Source organism: Nannobrachium achirus (assembly GCF_963921795.1).
Source record: "Nannobrachium achirus genome assembly, chromosome: 6".
NCBI classification, from domain to species: domain Eukaryota; kingdom Metazoa; phylum Chordata; class Actinopteri; order Myctophiformes; family Myctophidae; genus Nannobrachium; species Nannobrachium achirus.
This window is the reverse complement of record NC_137815.1, coordinates 24,170,993-24,195,662: the sequence shown is the minus strand read 5'-3', so window position 1 is coordinate 24,195,662 and position 24,670 is coordinate 24,170,993. Positions and strand designations below refer to the sequence as shown.

General features: G+C 42.3%; 1 protein-coding gene across 1 annotated transcript; it reads right to left on the bottom strand.

The window, feature by feature from the left end:
• Nucleotides 1-107: 107 nt before the first annotated feature.
• Nucleotides 108-19,233, bottom strand: pmela (premelanosome protein a; the record flags this gene model as incomplete). Its single annotated transcript, XM_080728047.1, has 13 exons — nt 108-255; nt 839-929; nt 2,572-2,777; nt 3,889-3,991; nt 4,325-4,507; nt 4,755-5,180; nt 5,584-5,967; nt 8,823-9,107; nt 11,312-11,473; nt 11,564-11,701; nt 12,864-13,010; nt 16,278-16,373; nt 19,173-19,233. 13 exons carry the CDS (start codon nt 19,231-19,233, stop codon nt 108-110), a joined length of 2,430 nt encoding a protein of 809 aa, XP_080584173.1.
• Nucleotides 19,234-24,670: the final 5,437 nt, after the last annotated feature.

The window sequence follows — 24,670 nt, the reverse complement described above, 5'->3', positions numbered from 1 at the left end:
ATACACACCCTTTACCTATATCGTGGTATTACTACTTTTACTTGAGTAAAAATCAACATTTTGAAGTACTTGTTCCACCAACTGGAAGCTTGCTGACAGTGGGTGTCTCACACCACTCTGCCCAGCAGGGGGCGACTCTCTCCAGGGGACTGTCGGCTCAGCAGGTTCCACAACAGCATAGGAACTGAGGTGATCACATGGGCTCCAGTGGCGCTGTCGCCCTCCTCTGTTAGAGGATGGTACTGTTTGAACCTCCTGTTGGGAAACAACAGGAACATCATTAAACTTCATAATTAAACATCACTAAGCTTCATAATGAAACATAATTAAACATACATTTTAACAATCTCCTCTGTTAGAGCAACACTTTCAGGCCGCAACCCCCAAAATAATCATATTTTAACTGGCGACCCCCCTCACCCTACGAGCACTAAGTTGAGGCATTACATTTTGTATAACACGGTTCTATTGTGAACATAGCAGATCTACATGCTACCAACGCCTCGCAATTTGGTCAATGTTTAATTTGTCATTTTAGAGGTATAAATAGTCCTTAAATTGTCACTTTAGAAATGTGCAGATACCCCCTATACAAACAATAGGAACATAGGGGATTTAAAGTAAATGTTTTTTTTTTTTTTTTATGTAAATGGATGTGTAATGTTATTCCTTTTCCCCAATTACCTGTTGGGGTGCAAAACAAATTGATTTAATTGATTATGATAAAAAAAAATCTAAAATCGAAATCACTGAGAATATCAATAGTTATGGCAGCGCTACTACTGTGCACTCAGACTATTATATATACAGTTTATAGGATCATGGCAGCGCTACTCACCTGTACATCAAACCAACAGTGCCAACGAGACAGGCCAGAACAATGACGCCCAACACTGCAGCCACGGGCCCTGCAGAGGAGGCCCCTGGGCCTGGGAGGGAAGGACAGGAAGAGAGCCATGCAGTGAACATACATACATGCAGATGAATATAGACTGATTATTAGAGCACAACCCATGACAGATTTGGTGGTTAAAAATCACGACACACTGGCTGCATGTAATTGAGACACCGATGTAGCCAAGAAAGTCAAATAACATTTCAGCCAAACCAATATATCGTCACTGTCGGGCAGAAACCTCGTATCTCCTAGTTTCAAATGTGTACGTTTTTTCACGAAGTAAAGCCCTGCTTCATCAGACAAGGCCGTCGCACAAAAGTAGTGAAAACAGCAGATCTACAAGCACACAACGCCTCGCACCGCGAGGCGTTGTGTGCTTGTAGATCGGCCGTTTTCACTAGTTTAGTTCATTTTTTTAAATGATAAAAACAAACGGTTTTGGACATACAAGGTTTCCACCCGACAACGACGATATATGAAGCATAGCGTTAGTTTATGCAGGACACGTGAGTCTCGCCCGCCTCAGCTGCAATAAGCTGTCGGTCAGATCATTTCCTACTCCTCCGCAGATCTGCTGATCATTACATCACTCTGTCTAATCCAATCAGAGCTCTCGCTCAGTAACGGAGGCTCCTTTAAATACGGCTTGCATTCACTATAGCGCTGCTCGTCCTTCATCCGAAGCTTCGGATCCGCAGCTCCTTAGCTGCCTCCTCCACCCCAACCTCCACCTTTTGATCTGGCATAGGCTTGAGTTCCCTGATTTTGCTTAGCAAGCATGCGTGTACAACATTCAGGGAACATCTCTTGAACGTGGAGCCCTTTAACGTCAAATGCCAAATTTTCGTCCATGCCTTATCACTAAACTTCTTTGCCTTTTTTTACTATTTAGATTTTTTTTAAATCTGATCTACAAGTTCACAACGTATCGATGTAGATCGGCAATTTGAAGTGTTTTAAAATGCTTTTCAAAATATCAAAAAAGGCAAAGAAGTTTAGGGATAAGGGTAAGGCATGGACGAAAATATATAGCTGCAAGTCTTATATAACTGTATTCCATTTGTTGCAATAAATGGTTAAATCTACTTTGACGTGAGTGTTCCTGACTAAAAGATGGTTCTGGCTCTAAAACTGATGCATGCAGGGACGTGCTGGGCCCCTGATTCAGCCCGGGAAAAAGAGTTGTAGAGGCCCTCATTGCGCGCTATAGAGAGAGATCTCTCTCTATAGCACTGCTGCTGCTAGTGCTATAAGATTTGCCATTGCAGATCATGACAAGTGACAAGCCAGTGGGCCAATTACATGAGTTATATTTCGTGGAAACCTAGAAACCGTTTGTTTTGTATTTATCATTTTAAAAATGATTTAAACTAGTGAAAACAGCCGATCTACAAGCACACAACGCCTCGCACCGCGAGGCGTTGTGTGCTTGTAGATCTGCTGTTTTCACTACTTTTGTGCGACGGCCTTGTATGATGAAGCAGGGCTTTGCTTTGCGAATAAATGTACAAATTTGAAACTTGGAGATACGAGATTTCTGCCCGACATTTCTTTCCTAATGGCCGGGCCTGGACCGGCCGGGAATGAACCGGCCGTTCGGGAGTTGTCCCGCTTTTCCCAATGGCCAGCACGTCCTTGGATGCATGTCATCAGTTTTTTTCCCCGTCACTCACCCACTGTCACGCTGACACGAGCGCTGGTCACGGCCAGGCTGACGTCGTTGGTGAGGGAGACGTTGACGCAGAAGACTCCGGAGTCGTTGAAGAACTGTCGGAGGATGAGCTGGCAGTCTGGAGAGGGAAGCGCCTCGCTGCACACCGTGTCCATGGGATTGATGCAGTCGGCGTCCGAGATCACCGTGCAGACAGTGTTGGGCAGACTGGACCAAAAGATTACAATGGAACAATTTTAGGCATTTTAGTTAAACGTTATTATTAGAGTTGCTCCGATACCGATGTATACCCGTATCGGAAAAAGGTGCCGATACTGCTTAAAATATACAGATCCATCTAAAAAATAAATAATATATAATATTGTGTGAAAGTTTATCTTCTTTGGTAATAAAATGTAAACTTTCATATATTCTAGATACATTGCGCATGTAGTTAAATATTCAAAACCTTTTTAGTTTTAATTTGGAATTTTTATGGCATACAACTCATGAACATAACAATCTCAAAATATTACACTATTAAACGAGACCACTCTAAAAAAGGATGTATAATAACATACAGTATTAGTTGTTTGAAGTCGTTTCTGCAGTCAGTGATGATTTGGGGTGCTAGGATGTATAATAACATACAGTATTAGTTGTTTGAAGTCGTTTCTGCAGTCAGTGATGATTTGGGGTGCTAGGATGTATAATAACATACAGTATTAGTTGTTTGAAGTCGTTTCTGCAGTCAGTGATGATTTGGGGTGCTAGGATGTATAATAACATACAGTATTAGTTGTTTGAAGTCGTTTCTGCAGTCAGTGATGATTTGGGGTGCTATGGCATCTGCATTCTTTTTTTCCCTAATTATTTTAGATGGATCTGTATATGGAACTAATACTATATTCCAAATGCATTGTAATTATTTATTTATTTGTCAGATACATTGCTGTAATTGAAAATTGTTCTCCGCCTCTGACCCATCTCTTGGAGAGATGAGCTGCAGCCGTGAATCAGGAATCAGGGAATCAGTAGCGGTGATCTAACCCCCCCCCCCAATCCAACCTTTGATACTGAGTGCCAAGCAGGGAGGCATTGGGTCCCAATTTTATAGTCTTTGGTACTGTACGACCCAAGCAGGGATCGAACCTCCAACCTCCCAGTCTCAGGGCGGACACTCTAACCACAAGGCCACTGAGCTGGTTCATTGTTGCATCATTGCCTCTCATTGAAGGTGGATTCAGGGTTCCCACACATTTTTACCAATTAATTTCCAAAACTTTTCCAAAACTTTTCATCATTGTCAACAGTTGTGTGAGCTCTCCTGTCTCCTCACCTTCCCTGACAGCTGATGGTGAGGTCCACAGCGTTCTGCACGAGCTCCGTGGTTAAGGACGCCACATTGGCCATCCCGACGATCTCCACGCTCTCAATGCCCTCTGGAAGCCAGTTAGAAGAGAGGAGAAACCACAAGAGACCATTAACCACTTCAACCCTAGCGTCCATATTCTGGGCATGGGTGAACATTTGATGGGAATAGGCAAACGGTCTGTAAAAATAGCCGATTTACAAGCTGACAACAGCTGTCATGTTGTACAGGGTAAAGTGAGCTTTTCAACAAAGAGATTTGGTGGAAAAGGAGGAGGCCAAGGATAGACCCCTGAGCTTTAAGTGGTTGAAACGATAATCTGTGTTATGAAAGCATGTTACCAAGAGAAGGATCATGTGCAATTCTAAATGTACTGCAGGATAAGTTTGTTATTATTACTCACGGATGATTTCCACATTGGTGGCCAGGGAGCCGTAGCGGTAGACCATGCAGTCAGACGTCAGCTCTGGAGCCTGCCTTTTGGCCACGACAAGAGGAACCTGGGCTGGGTCTGTCTCTGTCTCCACTGCTGCAGCCTCTGCCTCTGCCTCGGCCTCCACTGGGGCTGCAGTGACCACAGCTTGTTCTAGACAAGAAGACATAAACACATTATGGGCATCATGACACGTCAAACTAATATTTGCATTTCACGGCCAAGTTAACACAGGTGTTTGCAGAGACACCTCTTCAACAGCGAGTTGTCCAGTGGAGGTACTTGTACATCAAGCTGCCTCACTCTAGAAACAGGAGATAGTCTCCTGTCATGTGGGCCATCCCTTTGGTGACTAGTGCTTAAGACACTGGTTTCAATCCGGGGCGTCACAAATCCTTACCTTCAACTGCGACTTCGTTCACTATTTCAGCCTCGGCATCAGCTGCTGCCGCTGGCACCTCTTCTGCCACCACGGGGGTCTCGGTGGCAGCAGGAACGATGGCGTTATCAGCAGCGGGGGCCAAAACCACCTCTGTGACAGCAGCAGCAGGAGCCTCTTCTGTTGCTTCAGCGACGGCAGGAACCACCGCCTCTGCTGCAGCAGCATCAGCATCAACAGCAGCATCAGTCTCCTCTGCCAGCGCTACTTCTGTTGCAGGAGCGACGGTGACAACAGCCTCGGGGACTTCTTGTTCTTCTTCAGGCACTGCAGCGGCCGTCTCTACCACCTCGGCCTCGGCGGCGACAGCGGGGGCGACAGCAGCGGCGTCGACGACTGGCACGTCAGCGGCTGCTGCGTCTGCTTCCACCACGACTGTTTCATCTTCTGGAGACGTGTGACGATTAGGACATTTCATTTAATGAATAATGTCCCTCTAATAATGGCGATTAATGATTTCAATTGAGTTTCTGTCCTTGGACATTATTGGAACATTATGAATATGCATTTTTTTCTTTTAGCTTTTAAAGCTTTGTAAATGAAAGTTGCACAATTAAGGCAGATATGAACGTACACATTTAATTATACTTGTAGATCTGCTATTTCCACTATTTTACAAAATCTTTGGAATTATATGAACACTTTTAACATGGAACTGATTATGAGGTTTAAGACGATTATTCAAAAAAATGATTGCGATTATCTCAAATGATTGCGATTATCTCAAATAATTGCGATTATCTCAAATAATTGCGATTATCTCAACCAATTGCGATCGGGCGATTATTACCTGCGACAGCAGCCGCGTCGGTGGGCTCTGCGACCGCAGGGGCGACGGGAACGCGGGCTGCCGCATCCATGGTGTTGTCCGCAGGGGCGTCTACTTCAGCGGCGGTGTCCGCTACCATGGTGGCAGCTGGGTCTTCTGCTGCCGCCGCGGGGGCCACCGAGGCCACCTCCACCACCACCGCCTCCTCCCCTGCGGCCGCTGGCTCCTCAGCCGCCTCCGCGCCCTCGGCAGGGTCTGCTGCTACGGCTACGTCAGGGTCCTCCGCCACCGCGGTGGCCTCGGAGGCAGCAGGAACGTCCAGGGCGATGGTGTCTGCCTCCAGAAGAGCTGTGTCTTCAGTGGTGATGATGATGGTGGGAACGGGAGACGACTCTACAGGGACCACTGAAGGAGGAAAGAACAGTAGAAGTATAAACGTTTTTATTTAAATGCAGCGTGTCGTCGTTGTCGGGTGAAAACCTTGTTTGTCCAAAACTGTTAGTTTTGCATTATCATTTTAAAAATGACTTAAAGTGATCCCTGACTAATACGACAAATATGCCTTAATACATTATAATTGTCCTCTATAACTACAATGTAAAATTAAAAACACCTCAATTATTTTATTTCTTCTAGAAATAGATAATCTTTCACTCAATAGGGGAAATGCCCGTCGCAAGTTGATGATGTCATAAATGTCAAGTGTGATCTATCCCTATGGAATTTATGGCATGCATGTGAAAATAAAAACAAACGTAATACTTCCTATGGTTAATATGAGCATCAAATCAATATTTCAAATGTGTTTGTGTTTTGTTTTTTTGCACATGCATGCCATAAAAATGACACATGACATTTATGACATCATCAACTTGCGACAGGCATTTCCCCTACTGAGTGAAAGATTAGCTATTTCTAGAAGAAATAAAATATTTAAGGTGTTTTTAATTTTACATTGTAGTTATAGAGGACAATTATAATGTATTAAGACATATTTGTCGTATTAGTCAGGGATCACTTTAAACTAATGAAAACAGCCGATCTACAAGCACACAACGTTTGTGCGACGGCCTTGTATGATGAAGCAGGGCTTTACTTTGGGAAAGAACGTACAAATTTGAAACTTGGAGATACAAGGTTTCTGCCCGACACTGACGATATGAAAAGTTATTCAGCGAATACGTGGAACAGTGATGATGTCCTCACAGTCACACGCTGCGATTCTTGGGTGCGATTAGGCTAATTCACCTTCTTTTCCACACCGCAAATAAAGTCAAATAAAATCAGGTGGGAAAAAAGCATACAAATACAGACAAAGAGTAAAGGAATCACCACCTCCTGGCCATCAATAACCCATCAGCATGGCAACACCTCACCTTACGTGAGTTAGAATAATATTTAGTATATGTAGTAGTAGTAAGTATGTCGCATTTTCATGTTGTTTATTCGTCATGCATGAAAACCCAGGCTTATTGAATTGAAGCTCTCACCAGCAGTGGTGTTTCCACAGCTGGTAGTAGGGATGCTTGTCACAAGCACAGTTGTTGGAACAGGAGAAGAGCTACTAGTAGTAGGGATGGTTGTCACAACCATAGTTGGAACAAGAGTTGAGCTACTAGTAGGGATGCTTGTCACAACCACAGTTGTTGGACCAGGAGATGTGGTACTAGTAGGGATGCGTGTCACAACCATAGTTGTTGGAACGGGAGATGATTGAACAGGTATTACTGAAGGAAAATGAAAGGGAAGGTGTACAAGATGGTGGTGAGACCAGCTATGTTGTATGGTTTAGAGACAGACAGCTACGTTGTATAGTTTAGAGACAGTCGCATTAAGGAAAAGACAGGAAGCCAAGCTAAAATGTTGAGGTTCTCTCTGGGAGTAACAATGGATGTACAGTATAGGATCAGGAAAGAGTGCATCAGAGGGACAGCATATGTTATATATTTTGGAGATAAAGCCAGAGAGGCCAGACTGAGATGGTTTGGACATGTTCAGAGGAGGGACAGTGAGTATATCGGTAGAAAGGATTCTGAGGTTGGAACTGCCAGGCAGGAGGCCTACTAGAGGAAGACCAAAGAGGAGACAGAGGACATGAAGTATTGAAGTTAGTAGGTGTGAGAGAAGAAGAGACAGAGGAGAGTGAGATGGAGGCAGATGATTCGCTGTGGCGACCCCTGAAAGAAAGAAACAGCCGAAAGGAAAAGAAGAAGACTTCTAGCATATTTCTTATCTTTTTAAAAATGACACGTGTATGAAAAGTATTTCAGCCAATACGTGAGACAGTGTAAATGCCCTGTGCTGTAAAATATACGTTTTGTTTAGCTGTTGTTCATGTGTCATGATGAGCACAATCACACAAACATTACATCTCCATGAAGCCACGGAATCGTCATTCAGAAGGTTTTCTGAGCTTCCACAGCGCAAATAAAGGCATCGACCTTTCTTAACGAGGCATCAGCTGTATGAATAGTTTTGATGACAAAACGCGAGGTGTTGTGAGCATGTAGATCGGCTATTTTCACAATGTTCGCCTCTTGCTTACTTAATATGAGGTCGAATAATTTGAATACTAAAATTCACTATTTGTGAATGCCCTAGTGTGTGTGTGTGTGTGTGTGTGTGTGTGTGTGTGTGTGTGTGTGTGTGTGTGTGCGTGTGCGTGTGCGCGTGCGCGTGCGCGTGCGTGTGCGTGTGCGTGTGTGTGTGTATAACATTGACAACTATGACAGGTGACGGAAGAGTGCCAAACCATATGCCAGCTTAGCAACAGTTACTAAGCTAGCATCGCTTTGGGGTGTGATTCAGCGAAGGGTCCATTTTGTGGGTGAACTACTCTTTTAACTAACTCTTTTACTGCCAAAGATGAGTACTCATCAATTCGTCTGAGGTCCACACATCACCAAAGACAAGTCACTTGTCATGAAGTCATTTCAGTCATAATTCAGCTCAATAACGAGTCGCTTACTCGTATGCCCAAAGACAGGTAGTGTATGCCAGTGGTTCTCAACCTTTTCACCCCCCGAAATAATCATATTGCTATTTTCTGCTATTTTCACAATTTCTGCCTCTAATATTTGACAATTTGGCCAATGTTTAATTTGTCATTTCAGAGGTATTAACAAAATCAATAACCAGGACCTTCCAGGACCCTTGATCAATTCCAAAACTTTTCCAGTACTGGAGAAATATTTTTCTAATTTCAAAATATTTCCAGGAATTTCATGACCGTGGGAACCCTGTGAATTGCAGCTTCTTACCGGCGGTGGGGTTCCCACAGCTGCTGGGGATGCTGGCCATGATGACCACCTGGGGCTTGTAGGCCCCCAGGTTGATGTACGTGTGCGTGACCGTGCGCTCCCGGGAGATCAGCGTGCCGCTGCTGTCCCCAAAGTCCCAGTTGAAGGTGATGTCCGAGTCGGCCAGGTAGGCGCTGGGGTCGTGCACGTTGACGGTGAAGGCCACGGCGCGGTTCTGGATGAAGCTCACGTCGTTCTGGTTGACGTCGTTCACCTGCTCCAGGGTGATGGTGCAGGGGATCTGGTCTGGTGGAGACAGGGTTCACAGTTCACACACATTTTTACCAATTCATTTCCAAAACTTTTCCAGAATATTTAACCCAATTTCCAGGACTATATAACAATAATTCAGCTCAATAACAGGTCGCTTACTCCTATGCGCATTGCAATGCCCAAAGACAGGTAGTGTAGTGTTTTCAGGCCGCGACCCCCCAAAATAATCATGTTTTAACTGGGGACCCCGGCACCCTGACGAGCACTAAGAGTTGAGGAATTTTGTAAAACACGGTTCTATTGTGAAAATAGCAGATCTACATGCTCACAACGCGAGGCGTGAGCATGTAGATCGGCTATTTTCACAATTTCTGTCTCTAATATTTGACAATTTTTAATTTGTCATTTCAGAGGTATTAACATAATCAATAACCAAAAACAATGAATAGCTATTTTTTCCAGGACCTTCCAGGACCCTTGATCAATTCCAAAAGTTTTCCAGTACTGGAAAAATAATTTTTCTAATTTCAAAATATTTCCAGGAATTTCATGGCCGTGGGAACCCTGTGGAGAAGACATGGTTATTATCATTAGATGGTGCAGGGGATCTGGTCTTGTGGAGAAGACATGGGTATTATCATTAGATGGTGCAGGGGATCTGGTCTGGTGGAGAAGACATGGTTATAATCATTAGATGGTGCAGGGGATCTGGTCTTGTGGAGAAGACATGGGTATTATCATTAGATGGTGCAGGGGATCTGGTCTGGTGGAGAAGACATGGTTATAATCATTAGATGGTGCAGGGGATCTGATCTTGTGGAGAAGACATGGGTATTATCATTAGATGGTGCAAGGGATCTGGTCTTGTGGAGAAGACATGGTTATAATCATTAGATGGTGCAGGGGATCTGGTCTTGTGGAGAAGACATGGTTATAATCATTAGATGGTGCAGGGGATCTGGTCTGGTGGAGAAGACATGGTTATTTATAATCATTAGATGGTGCAGGGGATCTGGTCTGGTGGAGAAGACAATGGTTATTATCATTAGGGCAGGGTTCTTCAACGTTTTCAGTCCAAGGACCCCTTAGTTGAGGGAGAGATGAAGCAAGGACCCCCCACAACCTGTTAATTAGATTCCATATACGTTTCATCTTTTGAAATCATCAGTGTATTTTGGAATCATGTCACAACACAAATTGACATGATTTAACCACTTGAACCGTCGATACTAAAAAAAGACTTGAGCTTTCACTCTGTTCTTAGTCTGCTCTTTTTCCCCTCTACACCAAAGATGTAGATCAGCTATTTTTGGCCATAGTTATCAGAATATGGACACTAGGGTTCAAGTGGTTAATATGAAAAAGGAGACAAAGATTTGGAGGACCCCCTGTTAGTAACTCTGACGACTCCCTAGGGGTCCAGGACCCCCTGTTGAAGACCCTTGCATTAGAGGTCAGGGAGATGGTGAAGGGGATCTGGTCTGGTGGAGAAGACATGAGGAGATGTGGTTATTATCGTTAGAGCTGCTAAACTGATGTTTCATGTTTGCTATATCGTGGATAGTCTCAAACAGGCCAGGCGACCGGCCACGCGACACCAGACCAGTGTTTCCAAATCAATGGGTCGGCACCAAGGGTTTTTTACGCACAGGGATTGAAACTGAGATCTCAGAGTACAGGTCATGTTGTAACTTGCCCAAAGGTCATGTCCACTTGCCTGAGAAGTAACGGTCGTTATAAAATGATAAGTCAAATTTGAATCACTGTTCATTTTAACACTTTCTACTTGCGAATTCATGGGGCTTTATACGATATGGAAAAAAAGTCATACCTCATTATTGATGCCAAATATCCCCATCAAACTGTTGCAATCCCCACTCAAACACACTTGCCCACAGGGGGCAACCTGAAAGCTAACTCCACTTGCCCAAGAGTTATGTTCACCTGTCACGGGCAGTCGGGCAACCGTTAGCCAGTGTGGGTAAATATCCCTTTTCTTTTCTAGTATCCACCTCTTTCCGCAGGAATTTACTGGAGAACTTTTTGCACCACACTTTAACAGCAGACAGCAGACATACACGCTCACGTCGCGTCGCAGATGCAACCGCTGTGAGCTTCTAGATCACACTCGGCTGCGACACCGGAAGCCCCGTCCAACTTCTGCGCAATGCACGATGGGATGTTGGAAACTTGTGGATAGCATACATTTATGATCATAGTTGTTTGTTTTTGAGTACCTGTGATGGTGAACACAGTGGAGGCGTAGCCCAGAGGGATGAACCTGGTCTCAGACCTCATGTGGTAGATCACCACCTCCATGTTGTAGGAGCCCAGCGGGATGTTGTCTGTTCCGATAGACAGCATGGAGGAAGGGCCATCTGCAACCTGCCAGTAGCGTCCTGCCATCAGGAAGAAATATTTATTTCATATGTTTATTTGACAGGTACAATGCAAAAAAAATAGCAGAATACTGCAGTATATTTATTTACCCCAGGCCTTCCACACATAAACATATTGGGGTTTTCTTGGGTTGGGCACAGTGTTGATAGGGGTTCCATCTGGGAAGACTTCGGTCCCGGCAGTAGCTTGGTCAGGATACACAGCCTGACCCTCACGATACTGGGTTCCTGGAAAAGAATCAACAAAACATATTTTTTACTTTACTTTGATTTATTTGTTTATTTAGGCAGAACACCGCCTATTAATGAACAGTACATATACATCTAATGTAAAATACATCAGACATAGCAAAGATGCATGCAGTCCCCACAACAATACAAAAACATCAAAACAAGCAACAATAGAGTACATTACATTACATTACATCACACAAAGAAAACTGAACTGAGATACAAAAACAGAGGTACAAAAGGTGCAAAGTATATCTATTTAAGGCTAAAACTAATTTTTACTTGACTCATTTTTGTAAAAAGAGGACAATATATTTATATTTACTAAAGTAAGTAGTTTCAAATGTTATAGCACTAACTAACTACTGCAGTGATTTGGTTTTCCAGTCTTTCTTGGATCAGGGTCCACTTGAAAATCTCAAAAGTGTCCGCAGCCCACCCATCTGAGCGCTGACGTTAAGTGGTCCGATGGGTGGGCCGCGTCATCTTCAGAGCATCTTTATTATTCTAACGATCAATCAAACTATTGTGTTCTGGCTTTGATCAATGGAACATACTTTAAGTTCCATTCATCGATATCACAATGAAAATTAAAAAAATATATATCATCGTTTAAAATACCCTTTCTGTTTTTTATATTAAAAAGGTAGGGTAATTGATTTTCTTTGGTTAAAATAAGTGTTAAATAGGTCTATGCTATGCTAGGAATCTCTAAAGCAACTGTATCTTACCATTGACGGATTATCTGAACTACTGTATCTTACGATTGATGGTACAGTTCCTATAATTCTTTAAACTACAGTATCTTACCGTTGACAGTACAGTTCCTATAATTTTCTAAATTACAGTATCTTACCGTTGACGGTACAGTTCCAATAATTCTCTAAACTACAGTATCTTAACGTTGACGGACAGTTATTATTTAAACTACAGTATCTTACCGTTGACGGTACAGTTCCTATAATTCTCTAAACTACAGTATCTTACCATTAACGGTACAGTTATTATTTAAACTACAGTATCTTACCATTGACGGTACAGTTATTATTTAAACTACAGTATCTTACTGTTGATGGTACAGTTCCTATTATTCTCTAAACTACAGTATCTTACCGTTGACGGTACAGTTCCTATTATTCTCTAAACTACAGTATCTTACCGTTGACAGTACAGTTCCGGGCCCACACCACCTGACCATCAGGGAGAACCGTCTGGTTTTGAGGGAAACGGATGTCGATATTGAAGGTGGCTTTGGCTCCAGTGAGGGTGGGGGCATCGTTCCTGATGTCAAAGGTCACTTCACCACCTGGACACACACACACACACACACACACACACACGCACACGCACATGCACACGCGCGCGCGCACACACACACACACACACACACACACACACACACACACACACACACACACACACACACACACACACACACACACACAGACACAGAAAGAGTTAAAATGTGGTTTTTATGTGGCCACACCCACCAGATCATTAAGTATGCCTGGTTGGGGCAGTTAAGGAGAACAATACTTCAGTTCTGGAAAGAAGCACCAAAATTTGACAGTGTGTACCTCTTGGGTCATTCTTTAGAAAAATCACATTAGACACTACATTTTCAAAATGGCTGCCAGTTTTAAAGATGGACGCCTTTTCGTATATGTTTTACAGTACGCCAGCCAGTTAATATCGAATTTTCATAATATTAGAGTTATTTTGAAGGTTTTAAAACATCCTGAGTTCATTTATTACACTTTTAAAGCAGCCAGAATAACCTTTCTGACCTTTGGTAGGGGTCTTTCCTCACCTGGGACCCCCCAGACAGACCCCTGAGCATATTTCAGTAATCACTCTGCTCCTGCTCCAGAACAATGTTAAATTAGATCTGAAATATTCTCTGAAATCAAAAATGACTAGTAGCAAATAACAGAGGTCTTCCACAGGGGGTCCGGGATCCCTGGGGGGTCCTCAGAGCTACTACAGGGGGCCTGCCAAATCTCGATGATATCTTTTTATTTATCTTTTTTTTTTTTTACATTTGAAACTTTTTTATGTATCCTGGTTTTATGTATTGTACTTTGATGGTTTATTAGTATTCTCAGTATTATTTATAATGTTTTTGTGTTAAACAGTTATGGTTGACAGCTGTTACTGCAGGGATTGCAATAATGAAGGTATTGCAACTTTTCACTTTGGGCCCAGAACAACATTTCCATTTATTGCACTGCACTCACACTGACAACACACACACATACACACACACACACACACACACACACACACACACACACACACACACACACACACACACACACACGCACACACACACACACACACACACACACACACACACACACACACACACACACACCTCCTTTGTTATTGTCACCCCAAAACCCTCACCTTACCCTCTTATAGAGCCCATGGTCAATTACGCCCAAAGAGATTCACTACAATATTTTAATTTCAGACATGCAGGATATATTTGTCTTCATCATCATCATCTTCAATGTCCAACCTAATAGTGTTGACCCAGTCTCCACCATAGCATAGAGTGAAAGGCAGGTTATTTGAGCAGCTGCACTGTCCCTTACAACCTGCTTTGCAGACAAATTTGATGAGCTCAAGTACTGCCTTTGGAGCAGGGAGAGCAAGAAACCTGACTGGAATATACCCTCCACTCTCTGAATTCCATCTATTTTCTTCGATTGGTGGAAGCACAGGGCAATTTGACAGGTATGATTTATCCTGCATTGTGACGGAGTTAGCGAGGAGGTAATGTGGTAGCAGTGCAGCACGAGTTGGAGGTAGCATCTCACCCACCCCTCAAGTTCTTTGACAGAAATAGTTCCCATCTGAGTAATCCCAGGGTTGTTGGACCTTTTGAACTGTAAACATGGCATGCAAAATGTTCCGACTGCAATGTTGATGGAAGCTCACCATTTATAAGCTCAGGAGGAATGGCCAATGACCTTGCCAAGGTCCTTGAAGCGGTTAATGGCTTGGTCATCATCATCATCAAGTAGGTATTGACCCACCTGAAAAACTATGTACGCAAAGGAACCCTTGACATTTGTAACATCCAATAACTTGTACTCACTCGAATATATACATTTCCTTTTTTGTACCGGAGGCAAGGACAAGGGGTATCAGCCTCTTCATGTGTTTGAACTTCCTCAAAATCATGTCCCTTGATGAAGGTATCGTATTATGATGCCTACTTTGTCATACCTGACAAATTGCCCTGAGCTTACATCAATTGAAAAAAATAGATGGAATTCAGAGAGTGGAGGGTATGTTCCAGTCAGGTTTCTTGCCCTCCCTACTCCAAAGGCAGTACTTGAGCTCATCAAATGTGGCTGCAAAGCAGGTTACAAGGGACGGTGCAGCTGCTCAAACAATAGCCTGCCTTCCACTCCTCCCTGCAAATGCTATAGTAGAAACGGTCAACACTATTAGGGAGGACATGTATAGTAGTGAATTTCTTTGGGTACAATTGACCGTGAGCTCTTTAAGAAGATAGGGTGCGGGTTTTGGGGTGACGATAACAAAGAGGTGTGTGTGTTGTGTTGTTAGTGTGAGTGCAGTGCAACAAATGGACATGTTAGTAGTCTGCACGCCCAAAGTGAGAAGTTGCAATACCTTGATTCTTGCAATCCCTGCAGTAACACCTGTGAACCTATCTGTCTAACACAAAAAATGTTATAAATAATACAGAGAATACTAATAAAAACAGTTTCAAATGTAAAAGAAAAAAAAGAAAAAAACTTCCCCCATCAAGATTCGGCAAGATTCAGAGCCCAGTTACAACAATTTTAATGCTTCAGTTATGATCTAATTTAACATTGCTCTGGAGCAAGAGCAAAGTGATTACTGAGATAGGCTCAGGGGTCTGTTTGGGGGGTCCCAGGTGAGGAAAAACCCCAACCAAAAGTCAGAAAGGTTATTCTGGCTGCTTTAAAAGTGTAATAAATGAACTCAGGATGTTTTAAAACCTACAATACAACTCTAATATTATGAAAATCGGACATTAACTGGCTGGCGTACTGTTCAGAGGCAGTCATCTTGGAAACATGGCAGCCATTTTGATTTTTCAGTGTCTAACGTGTTTTATCATAGGAACAACCCCTAAGGAGTACTTGTGAAAAGTTTTAGGTTTCTTTCCACTTGTGAAGTATTTTAGTGCAAAAATGCATTTATCTGCCCCGCTTATTGGTCAGGTGGGTGGTGATCTGGCTGAAGTTAGCCACACCCACAGTGTTGGGTGAATGGTAAAAGGGTTTTACCCCTTTTACCATTTACCATTCTATGATGTCACTCTATCTGTGTTTTTGGATCGGCACTTTTGATCCACAAGGTGGCAGTCTCGAGGATGAAATCCAAAATACAAAGGGAATACATATAATTGCTCGTAACAACCACACCAGGGGGTCTAATGACATACTGTCAACCTCCCAGACACATGAAAAACTGAAAAAGTACAAAACTATGGCACCACCTCTTTAGAGAACAGAGCACGATAGACTCACTGACTACAGATTTAAGAGAGAACAGAGAACGATAGACTCACCATTCCAGCAGTTCCTGAATCGGGCGTCTCCGTCTCTCCACGCAGGATACATGCGTGAGTTCCATGAGCGGTAGCGTGTGAACTGGACTCTAGGCTCTGGAGAAGAAAAGATCATTACTATTATATTATCATATATTAGGGCATTCACCAAATATTCTAATATTCGAATATCAGAGTCACTATTCGACGTTGTTCACCGAAGTCGAATATTCACTTTTTTTTTTTTTTTTCTTTAAAAAATATATAGTTTATAAAGCTTGGCTAGATAGGAAGTCATTTAGAATGAGTTGTCAATGGGTGCCATGGCATTGGTCCGAAGGTTCATTAGTCCGAAGGTTCATTAGTTCGAATTTGTTAAGAATACTATGCCTAACTCTAACCCTAACCCTAACCTTAACATCAGTAACCCTAACTAAATTCGGACTAATGAACCTTCAGACTAATGAACCTTCGGACTTATGGGGAGTCACCCTGTCGGGGGCCCTGGTGGATGAATTTGTTAATGCTCTATACCAGGGGTTCTCAAACCTTTTTAGGCTGTGACCTCCAAAATAAACATATTTGAACTGGGGACCCCCACCCTGACAAGCACTCGGAATTGTAGGTATTACATTTAATGTGACTCGGTTCCACAGACAGATATTGTGAAATTAGCAGATCTACATGCTCACAACGCCGCGCAACGTGAGGCGTTGTGAGCATGTAGATCGGCTATTTTCACAATGTTCGCCTTTTGCTTACTTAATATTTGACAGTTTGGCCAGTTTGACCAGTCCTGTAGAATATTCGACTATTCGAATACTTTGAGGTTGAATAATTCGAATACTAAAAATCACTATTCGTGAATGACCTATCATATATTATGATATATTCATGAGCGGTAGTGGGTGAACTGAACTCTGAGCTCTGGAGAAGAAAGGTCCTTCGCTACCATCCAGAGAGAGGTATCATCATTCTCCTTTATTCTTTACAGTGAAGTTGAGTTCCTCTTACTCACTGGTGATCAGAAGTGCTTATACTTCGCTCATTTCCTTGTCCGGACATAAAAGAAAACTCTAATGGAAGATTTAGTCTTCTTTCTAAGATGATATTTAAAAGATAATACGAGTGCCAGATCAATCCATCTTTCACTCAAGAGTGGCCACAGAATCTATAGAATTAATGAAGAAATGAGGATGAGAATATTGATATAAGTTACTCCACAGTGGTTCTCAAAGTGGGAAATCGTGGGGAAAATGTAGAATATTCTTGAACTTTTTTTTAAACATAAATCTTAATTTTGTGGGGGCACAAAATAATTATGCCGTTAAATAGATAATAGACAGATCAATTGTGGGGGATCCTTGATAGAAAAATGTTTGAGAAGCCCACTGTTATGGAGGGTCTACATTTTGGGAGGATTGATTGATTGGCTGATTGAAACTTTGATTTATTCTCGAAAAGAGCATTGAGGTTTACGCTCATTTGCAATGCTGTTGAAATCATGCACACTCACACACTAACTCACTCACTCACTCATTCACTCTCTCTCTCTCTCTCACACACGCACACACGCGCACACACACACACACACACACGCACACGCACACGCACACGCACACGCACACGCACACGCACACGCACACGCACACGCACACGCACACACACACACACACACACACACACACACATATATAAAACACAGAAACAACTAAATACGACCAAAACAGAGTAACTATACTAAGTTAAAAACATTCACATAGAGAGGTAGGGAGATTTAAGAGGCATATTGGGACATAACATTTTAGCGAGAGTTGTTAGATTGTTCCATGAAAGGGGAGCATGGAAGCAGTCAGAACACATATTTTTCCTAGGGGGGCCCTTTGGGGGTGGGGGGGTGGAGGTGGGGTTGGTCACACGGCCCCTGCAATCTCCCTCAATCCCTTCCATGTGATGATCAGCTGAGCTGCATGCGTCCGTAATCCCACACACAGGAGAATGTGGGATCTCAGACATTGGGGCGGCCGGCCTGCACCCAGCAAGCAGCCTGCAGCCATGGCATCCACTGATGTGTGATGAATGACTTTATGAATCACTCTGGCTGTGGCTGCACTTGGAGGGCTTTCTTTCTTAAGTTAATTGAGTTGAATAGTTTCAGTTCAATCCATCTCCATATTTTATCTTTTAGTGTTTTGAGTCAATTAATGTCCCTACTTGATCATACAACAAATCACAAAAGCATTAAAAGTAGCCGATATACATCTGCTACTTTTGAATTTGAATCCTGAAAAGTTTTTTCGGTTTTGGACAAAGACGATGAAATGATAATAAAACCCCAAGAAAACCTTTAACGACATAATTTTTAAGTGACTTGATTTGCAACCGATTAGCGTGTGATTACAGGGTTGATTATTATAGGCTCATGGCTTCATTGAAGAGCATCACTTTTATCAGCGTGGAATCAGTGTGAAATTGCAAATCAAAGACAACTCAAACAAAGGGCAATTGAGATCAGGTGCTGATTTATGGTTATTATGGTTATAAAGGTAATATTTTGCATAAGCTATGCCAGTTATTGTTTAAGAGTACAACTTTTTGCACCTTAGGTCTAACCTCACGATGGACATACCTGCTACTTTAGATTTAAATTCTGTCCGATTTCTTTCCTTACTCTCTGTTTCTCTGCCTTTCTTCTGAAAACTATAAACTATGACCATGAAACAAAAACATTACACCTGCAAATCTGTGATGTTGATTAAATAAAGTTGATTGCGTTTCAGAGCCACAAAATGAAGGTGAATTTAAGCACTCTAACCAATGCAATCATATGGGAAAAATGAGCGAGGCAAACTACAGTAAACAACCAACAAATACTTTTTTTCAAACATAATGTAAAAGCAATCAAGATGTACTCACTGGACGAGGTGGCAAATGAGGCAAAAGCCAGCACAACAATCATCAGTGTCAAAGTCCCCATGGTTTGTTTAAAAGCGTCTGTCCCTTTTCTGAGCCCTGTTTCCTCACCCTGACCCCAGCTCAACACAACTCCCCAAAGAGACTGGAGAAAGATACTCTAACCCTCTTAAAACACTGTGTGTAATAAACCATCTATGGCGATGGAATGACATCTGGCACCACCCACTTTTACTGAACCATACGCAACCAAATCCTCAGTGTTACCCTCAGGGTCGCACACTTTCTGATAGGGCACCAATAAGGCCGTCACACGTTTAGCATCACTTTCTGATATGACAACAGTAAGGCCATCATCACATGTTTAGCATCACATTAGCAAATGACACTGATCATCCCCTAAATCAGTGTTTCCCAACCTTTTTTCTGACAAGGCAAACTTTTCATAGCCAAAAGATCCAAGGGCACACCTGACCTAGATACACGGTGTGTGTGGCTATTTTTAAAGAATGTATTCTTTTTTAGGCTATATTATTTTACAATTTGTGTGCTATATTATGGTTATATATTTTTCTGTCTGACAGACTGTGAAGATGAATATCCCTAAGATACTATTTTATAATAATACTATTATTGCGACTGAAGGTCACAGTTTACCATGGGACATGTCACAGTTTGTCTCCGTGTGTGTACACATTTTTGCAGTCTACGGGTTTGTTCCCTTGACACATCACTGTGACATCACAGGTGATATCACAGGTGACACCACATATGTCCATATATGGGTATTCCCCAAAATCCCTTTTATGCCCATATATATAAAGTTCCCTGATGTCTATATATATCACTGGTCATATCACAGGTTTTGTTTCCAGAGTATCTGTATCTCCGTATTGCCAACTATAGAATTTAATTTAGCTTGTGGTCTTGACCAGTACGTGGCTCTCAAACTATCACAAGTGACACCATCTATGTAAAAGTCCATATATGGGTATTCCCCACAATCCACAGTCGAAAGAAGAAAGTCGAAAGTCGAAAGAAGAAAGAAAGAAGTCAAACAAAGTAGAGGACGCTACAAGTAAAATTTTGAGGCACTTTTACATTGAGTATTTTCCTTAGAGGCAAATACTGACCTGTTTAAATCCAGCTTTACAGTAGATTATTCTTACAAAACACAGATGAAACAATCAATGATTATTTAGGTTAAGCTACCCAGCAGCACTTGACTTGAACTCACACATACAAATCAACCTCACCCTTTTTCCCCTTGCAAAGTTAAAGTAATGAGCGCATTAGTAGCCTAGCTGCAGCTAGACATCATCCCCACACACAGTTAGTTAACTGCATTAGTATATAGGCTAGCCCCAGGCTAGCGCATTAGTGCCTTAATTACAATCCAACAAGATGATCATGAAATGGACCATTCTGCATAATGAATGAGTAATTTCATGTTGGATACTGTAAGTATATTTTCATGGCAATACTTTTATAATTTGACTCATTTTAAATGAGTAACAGAGTATCTCTCCATTGTGGTATTGATATTTTATAACCACTTAAACCCTCAGGGCTGTATTTTGATTGTCTTAAGTACCAGCTCTTATGCCTTAACTTAAAGGCCTGTCCAGACTGTCTCCGGCCAACAAACTTTTCCTTGGAGCGTTCCGGCTTTCCGACGTGCAGCTTTCCGAACTCTAATTCTGGGTAATGCTTTCATAATGCTTTTGTCATTTTGTAGTTGAACTGGACCTTTCTGACGAAAGGTTTGGTGGTCGGAGAATGGACAGGCCTTTAAGTTAAAGGAAAACTTTGTTTTTTTACAACAAGGGTTCATATTTTAGAAAGAAAAAGTGAGTGTTAAAATGTTTTCATTTGCTTTGTTCTATTGTTTTATCGCGTTTACCGTGCTAAAATGTGGGGCATGCGTAGTACACATGGGGGCATGTGTACAAGTGGCTAAATATGTATTTTTAGACACAATAAGCCAGCAGTTTCTTTAATGCTATTTAAAGTAACACTTCTAGCCCCCATAAGTCACATCCAACCATGAAAGGTTATGTTTTATCTTGGGAATGGGCTTATTCTGTGTAATTCAAAATGTACTAGAGTAAAAGTACGAAAGTATTGGCATCAAAATATACTTAAAGTACCAAAAGTAAAATAAGGCTACAAAATGTTTGCATCACAACGCGCTGTGAGCTTGTAGATCTGTTATTTTCAAATAGCCTAGGTATAAAATAGGGCTAAAGTGCTTAATATGTGTTTTATAATATTATAATTTGTATCTGCAAAGTAACTAGTAACTAAAGTTTTAAAATAATTGTAAAGGTAAAAGTACAATATTTGGATCCACGATGTAGTGGAGTTGAAGTAAAAGTATTATAAATTAGAAATACTCAAGTTAAAGTACATACTGTATACCTCAAAAATTGTACTTAAGTACTGTACTTTACTTTACACCACTACATTCACAATGTGTCCTGTTGCGGTGCGTTGTGAGCATGGTACATATGCTATTTTCTACGAAACGTTCAACCAAGAATAAATGTTATCGTAGGGTTCAAGTGGTTCATTATTAAAATCTTGAATTCTTCTGACCTCACAGCTATGTGAGCATGGGGGGTCACAAGATGCGTGTGTGAGGACGGATCATCAATAGCATCCTTTTACTCCGCTACGCTGCCTCCAGAACCGACCCCCACCCACCCGCCCCTCCCCGGGCTATTAAACAATACGGCCAGAGTATTAACACCATCAGACGCCTCCGTCAGATGAAGCACAAGACCCACGTTAAACCTCAGCAGGAACTCATGTATTCACTGTCACACACATGCCGGAGAATGAAAAGGTCAACTTAACGACATATTTGTGAATGAGTGCATTATCACACATTAAAATGAAATATTAACATAGTCCTTTGATGTGATGTCCTGGGGGCTGTCTAGGGGGTCCCTTTGGGTCAGGCGCGGAACTATGTTAGGCGAGGAGAGGCAGTTGCCTGCCCTCACGTCCCCTCGGCGAGGCAGCCCCCTCCAGCCATTTCTCCTGGATTTCTCCAGGATTTGGCATCAAAAACTCCCAAAAATCACCAGAACACAAGAAATTACATCTACTATGTAAATTTTTTTTCTGGGGGACGACCCCCAGACCCCCCGCTTATAGGGGTTGTGGGAAGTGCATGCAATAATATTGATACAGTGATATTCATTTAAGTGAATGGTTATTAGTACAGATGGGTCTTACAGTTACATGGCCGTGTCATACGACCGTCATGTTTCAGGGCTAGGTCTTACATTGCTCCAGTATCAAAGCGATTTCTGTATAACATACTTTTTTTGCGTTTTAATGGCTGGAATTGTACCCATCATTTTGCAAACCCCCTCTCCCCCCTCCCCCGCGGGTTGCCTACCCCAGCATTTGCGTTGCCTTACTCATAAAGGCAACACCTGCTTTGGGTCCGCTTGTAGTACACATATCGTAGGTTAACCAATTTAGGTCTAGAATCATTGAATGCTTTAGCTATTGAAAAATAGCAGATCTACAAGCTCACAGCACAGCACCGAGTGCCGCGCTGCGAGTGCCGCGCTGCGAGTGCCGCGCTGCGAGTGCCGCGCTGCGAGTTTGTAGATCTGCTATTTTTTTTAAAGTCGTGAAAATGTGTGCAAATCTTTTAATATATGTATATTTACAGACAGGGATCTCCATGAATGGGCATAAAAGGGTAAGATGTCAGATATCATAGACGGCTCTCACAGCATATCTCCATATACAGTACATGGATCTCCATATATGGGTACCAGGGGTCTCCATATATGGTTTACATGGTCTGATATACATCACTGGCCAGATGGCCAAGACATGGCATGACCTTGCCCTAAATTTAATGAACCCATTTAGAACGGGTACACAGTATTGTGCATCATTATTTTATGCTTTAACTATTGAAAAATAGCAGATATACAAGCTCACAGCGCGGCACCGAGTGCCGCGCTGCGAGCTTGTAGATCTGCTATTTTTGGAAAATCGTGAAAATTAGAATTTTGACCCGATTCTATGTCTTTGGTTTTTTGAAAAACCTGTGTTTCTATGTCAGCAATCTGGCTTAGCCATCATCAAAGAAAAGGTCCTTTTCACTTAAATGGAGCTCAGTTTTGAGAGACTACTATGTCAGTGGTTCTCAAACCTTTTCATGTGAAGGACCCCCAAAATGATATGTATTTGGCCACGGACCCCCATCTCAAAATATTTAGTTCCAGAGACCCCCCAGAAGCAAAGTTTTTGTTACAAACATTCGCTTTGAAAATACATAAGATTTGCACACATTTTCACGACTTTTTCAAAAATAGCAGATCTACAAGCTCGCAGCGCGGCACTCGGTGCCAAACTTTGAGAGCTTTGTGCCAAGATGTAGGCTTCTTCCAGGAGCACCGCTCAAAAATAACATAGTCCTCTTAACCAGCAAAAACTGATTGAAAATGTTTAACCTGCTTTTATTTACGTTACTATTTATTTTACTATATCTCTTACTACTGCACTTATATCTCTGTGTTTTTATTGCCTGTTGCTTATTTTATTAACATTTTATGTTTGAGTTACCTGTTGTATATCTGCATAATGTTGTGTGAAGCACTTTGATCTGCAACCCTGTATGAAAGGTGCTATACAAATAAAGTTTATTATTATTATTTTATTATTAATCACATTGATTGTGATTACTGGCCGACTTTGTTCGGCGAGGCAACTCGCTCGACGGCGCCTCTCGTGGCTCAAGTCTGCTTCAGGCGGAAAGCTCCCGTCGCAGACAAAAAATATACTTTATCAGTGGGAGAAAAAAAGTTTGGTTGTCGAACAGATCGTAATAAGAATCAGCTTTGTTGTCACATCACAGGTTTTACAGAAGTTGATTCCAAAGATGTCTGTCGGCATGTCCGTGTACATTTTCAGAGCATGTTTTATTTTAATGATCACTCAATGGATTGTGTTCTCCACCTCAGCCTTTGACCTATTCTCGGTAGCCAGGCTTTTATTTTCATTCGCGTTCGGCTCAATAATAAAATCGTGGGCTAACCTGCTGACATTTCAGGCATAGGAAGTGGGAGTCAACCTTCCATTTCCCCAACCAACCAATCAGAGTGCAGGGGGGGCGTCGCTCCAAATGTTGTGACGCCAGGGCTCTGAGCCGTGTGCTATGGGGAGCGGGGGGCGGCCACACCGATCTGTGAACCAATAGAGAGCCGAAGTTGGATTCCAGCGCTAAGTTGTATCCGCCCCTCTAGTCCTTAGAATGGGCCTGGCTCCTCCAGGCTACACTGACCTACTGTAGCCTTGACCAGTCCACCTGTGGAAAGGTTACAACCTACTAAATAACATGCTCTCTAAGTTGGCTAACTTAGAGAGAATGTGTGTGCGTGCGTGCGTGCGTGCGTGCGTGTGCGTGTGTGTGTTTTAAAACTTGCAGAATGTGTGGCACCATCAGTTCTGTGCTGATCTGTGGGAATTCA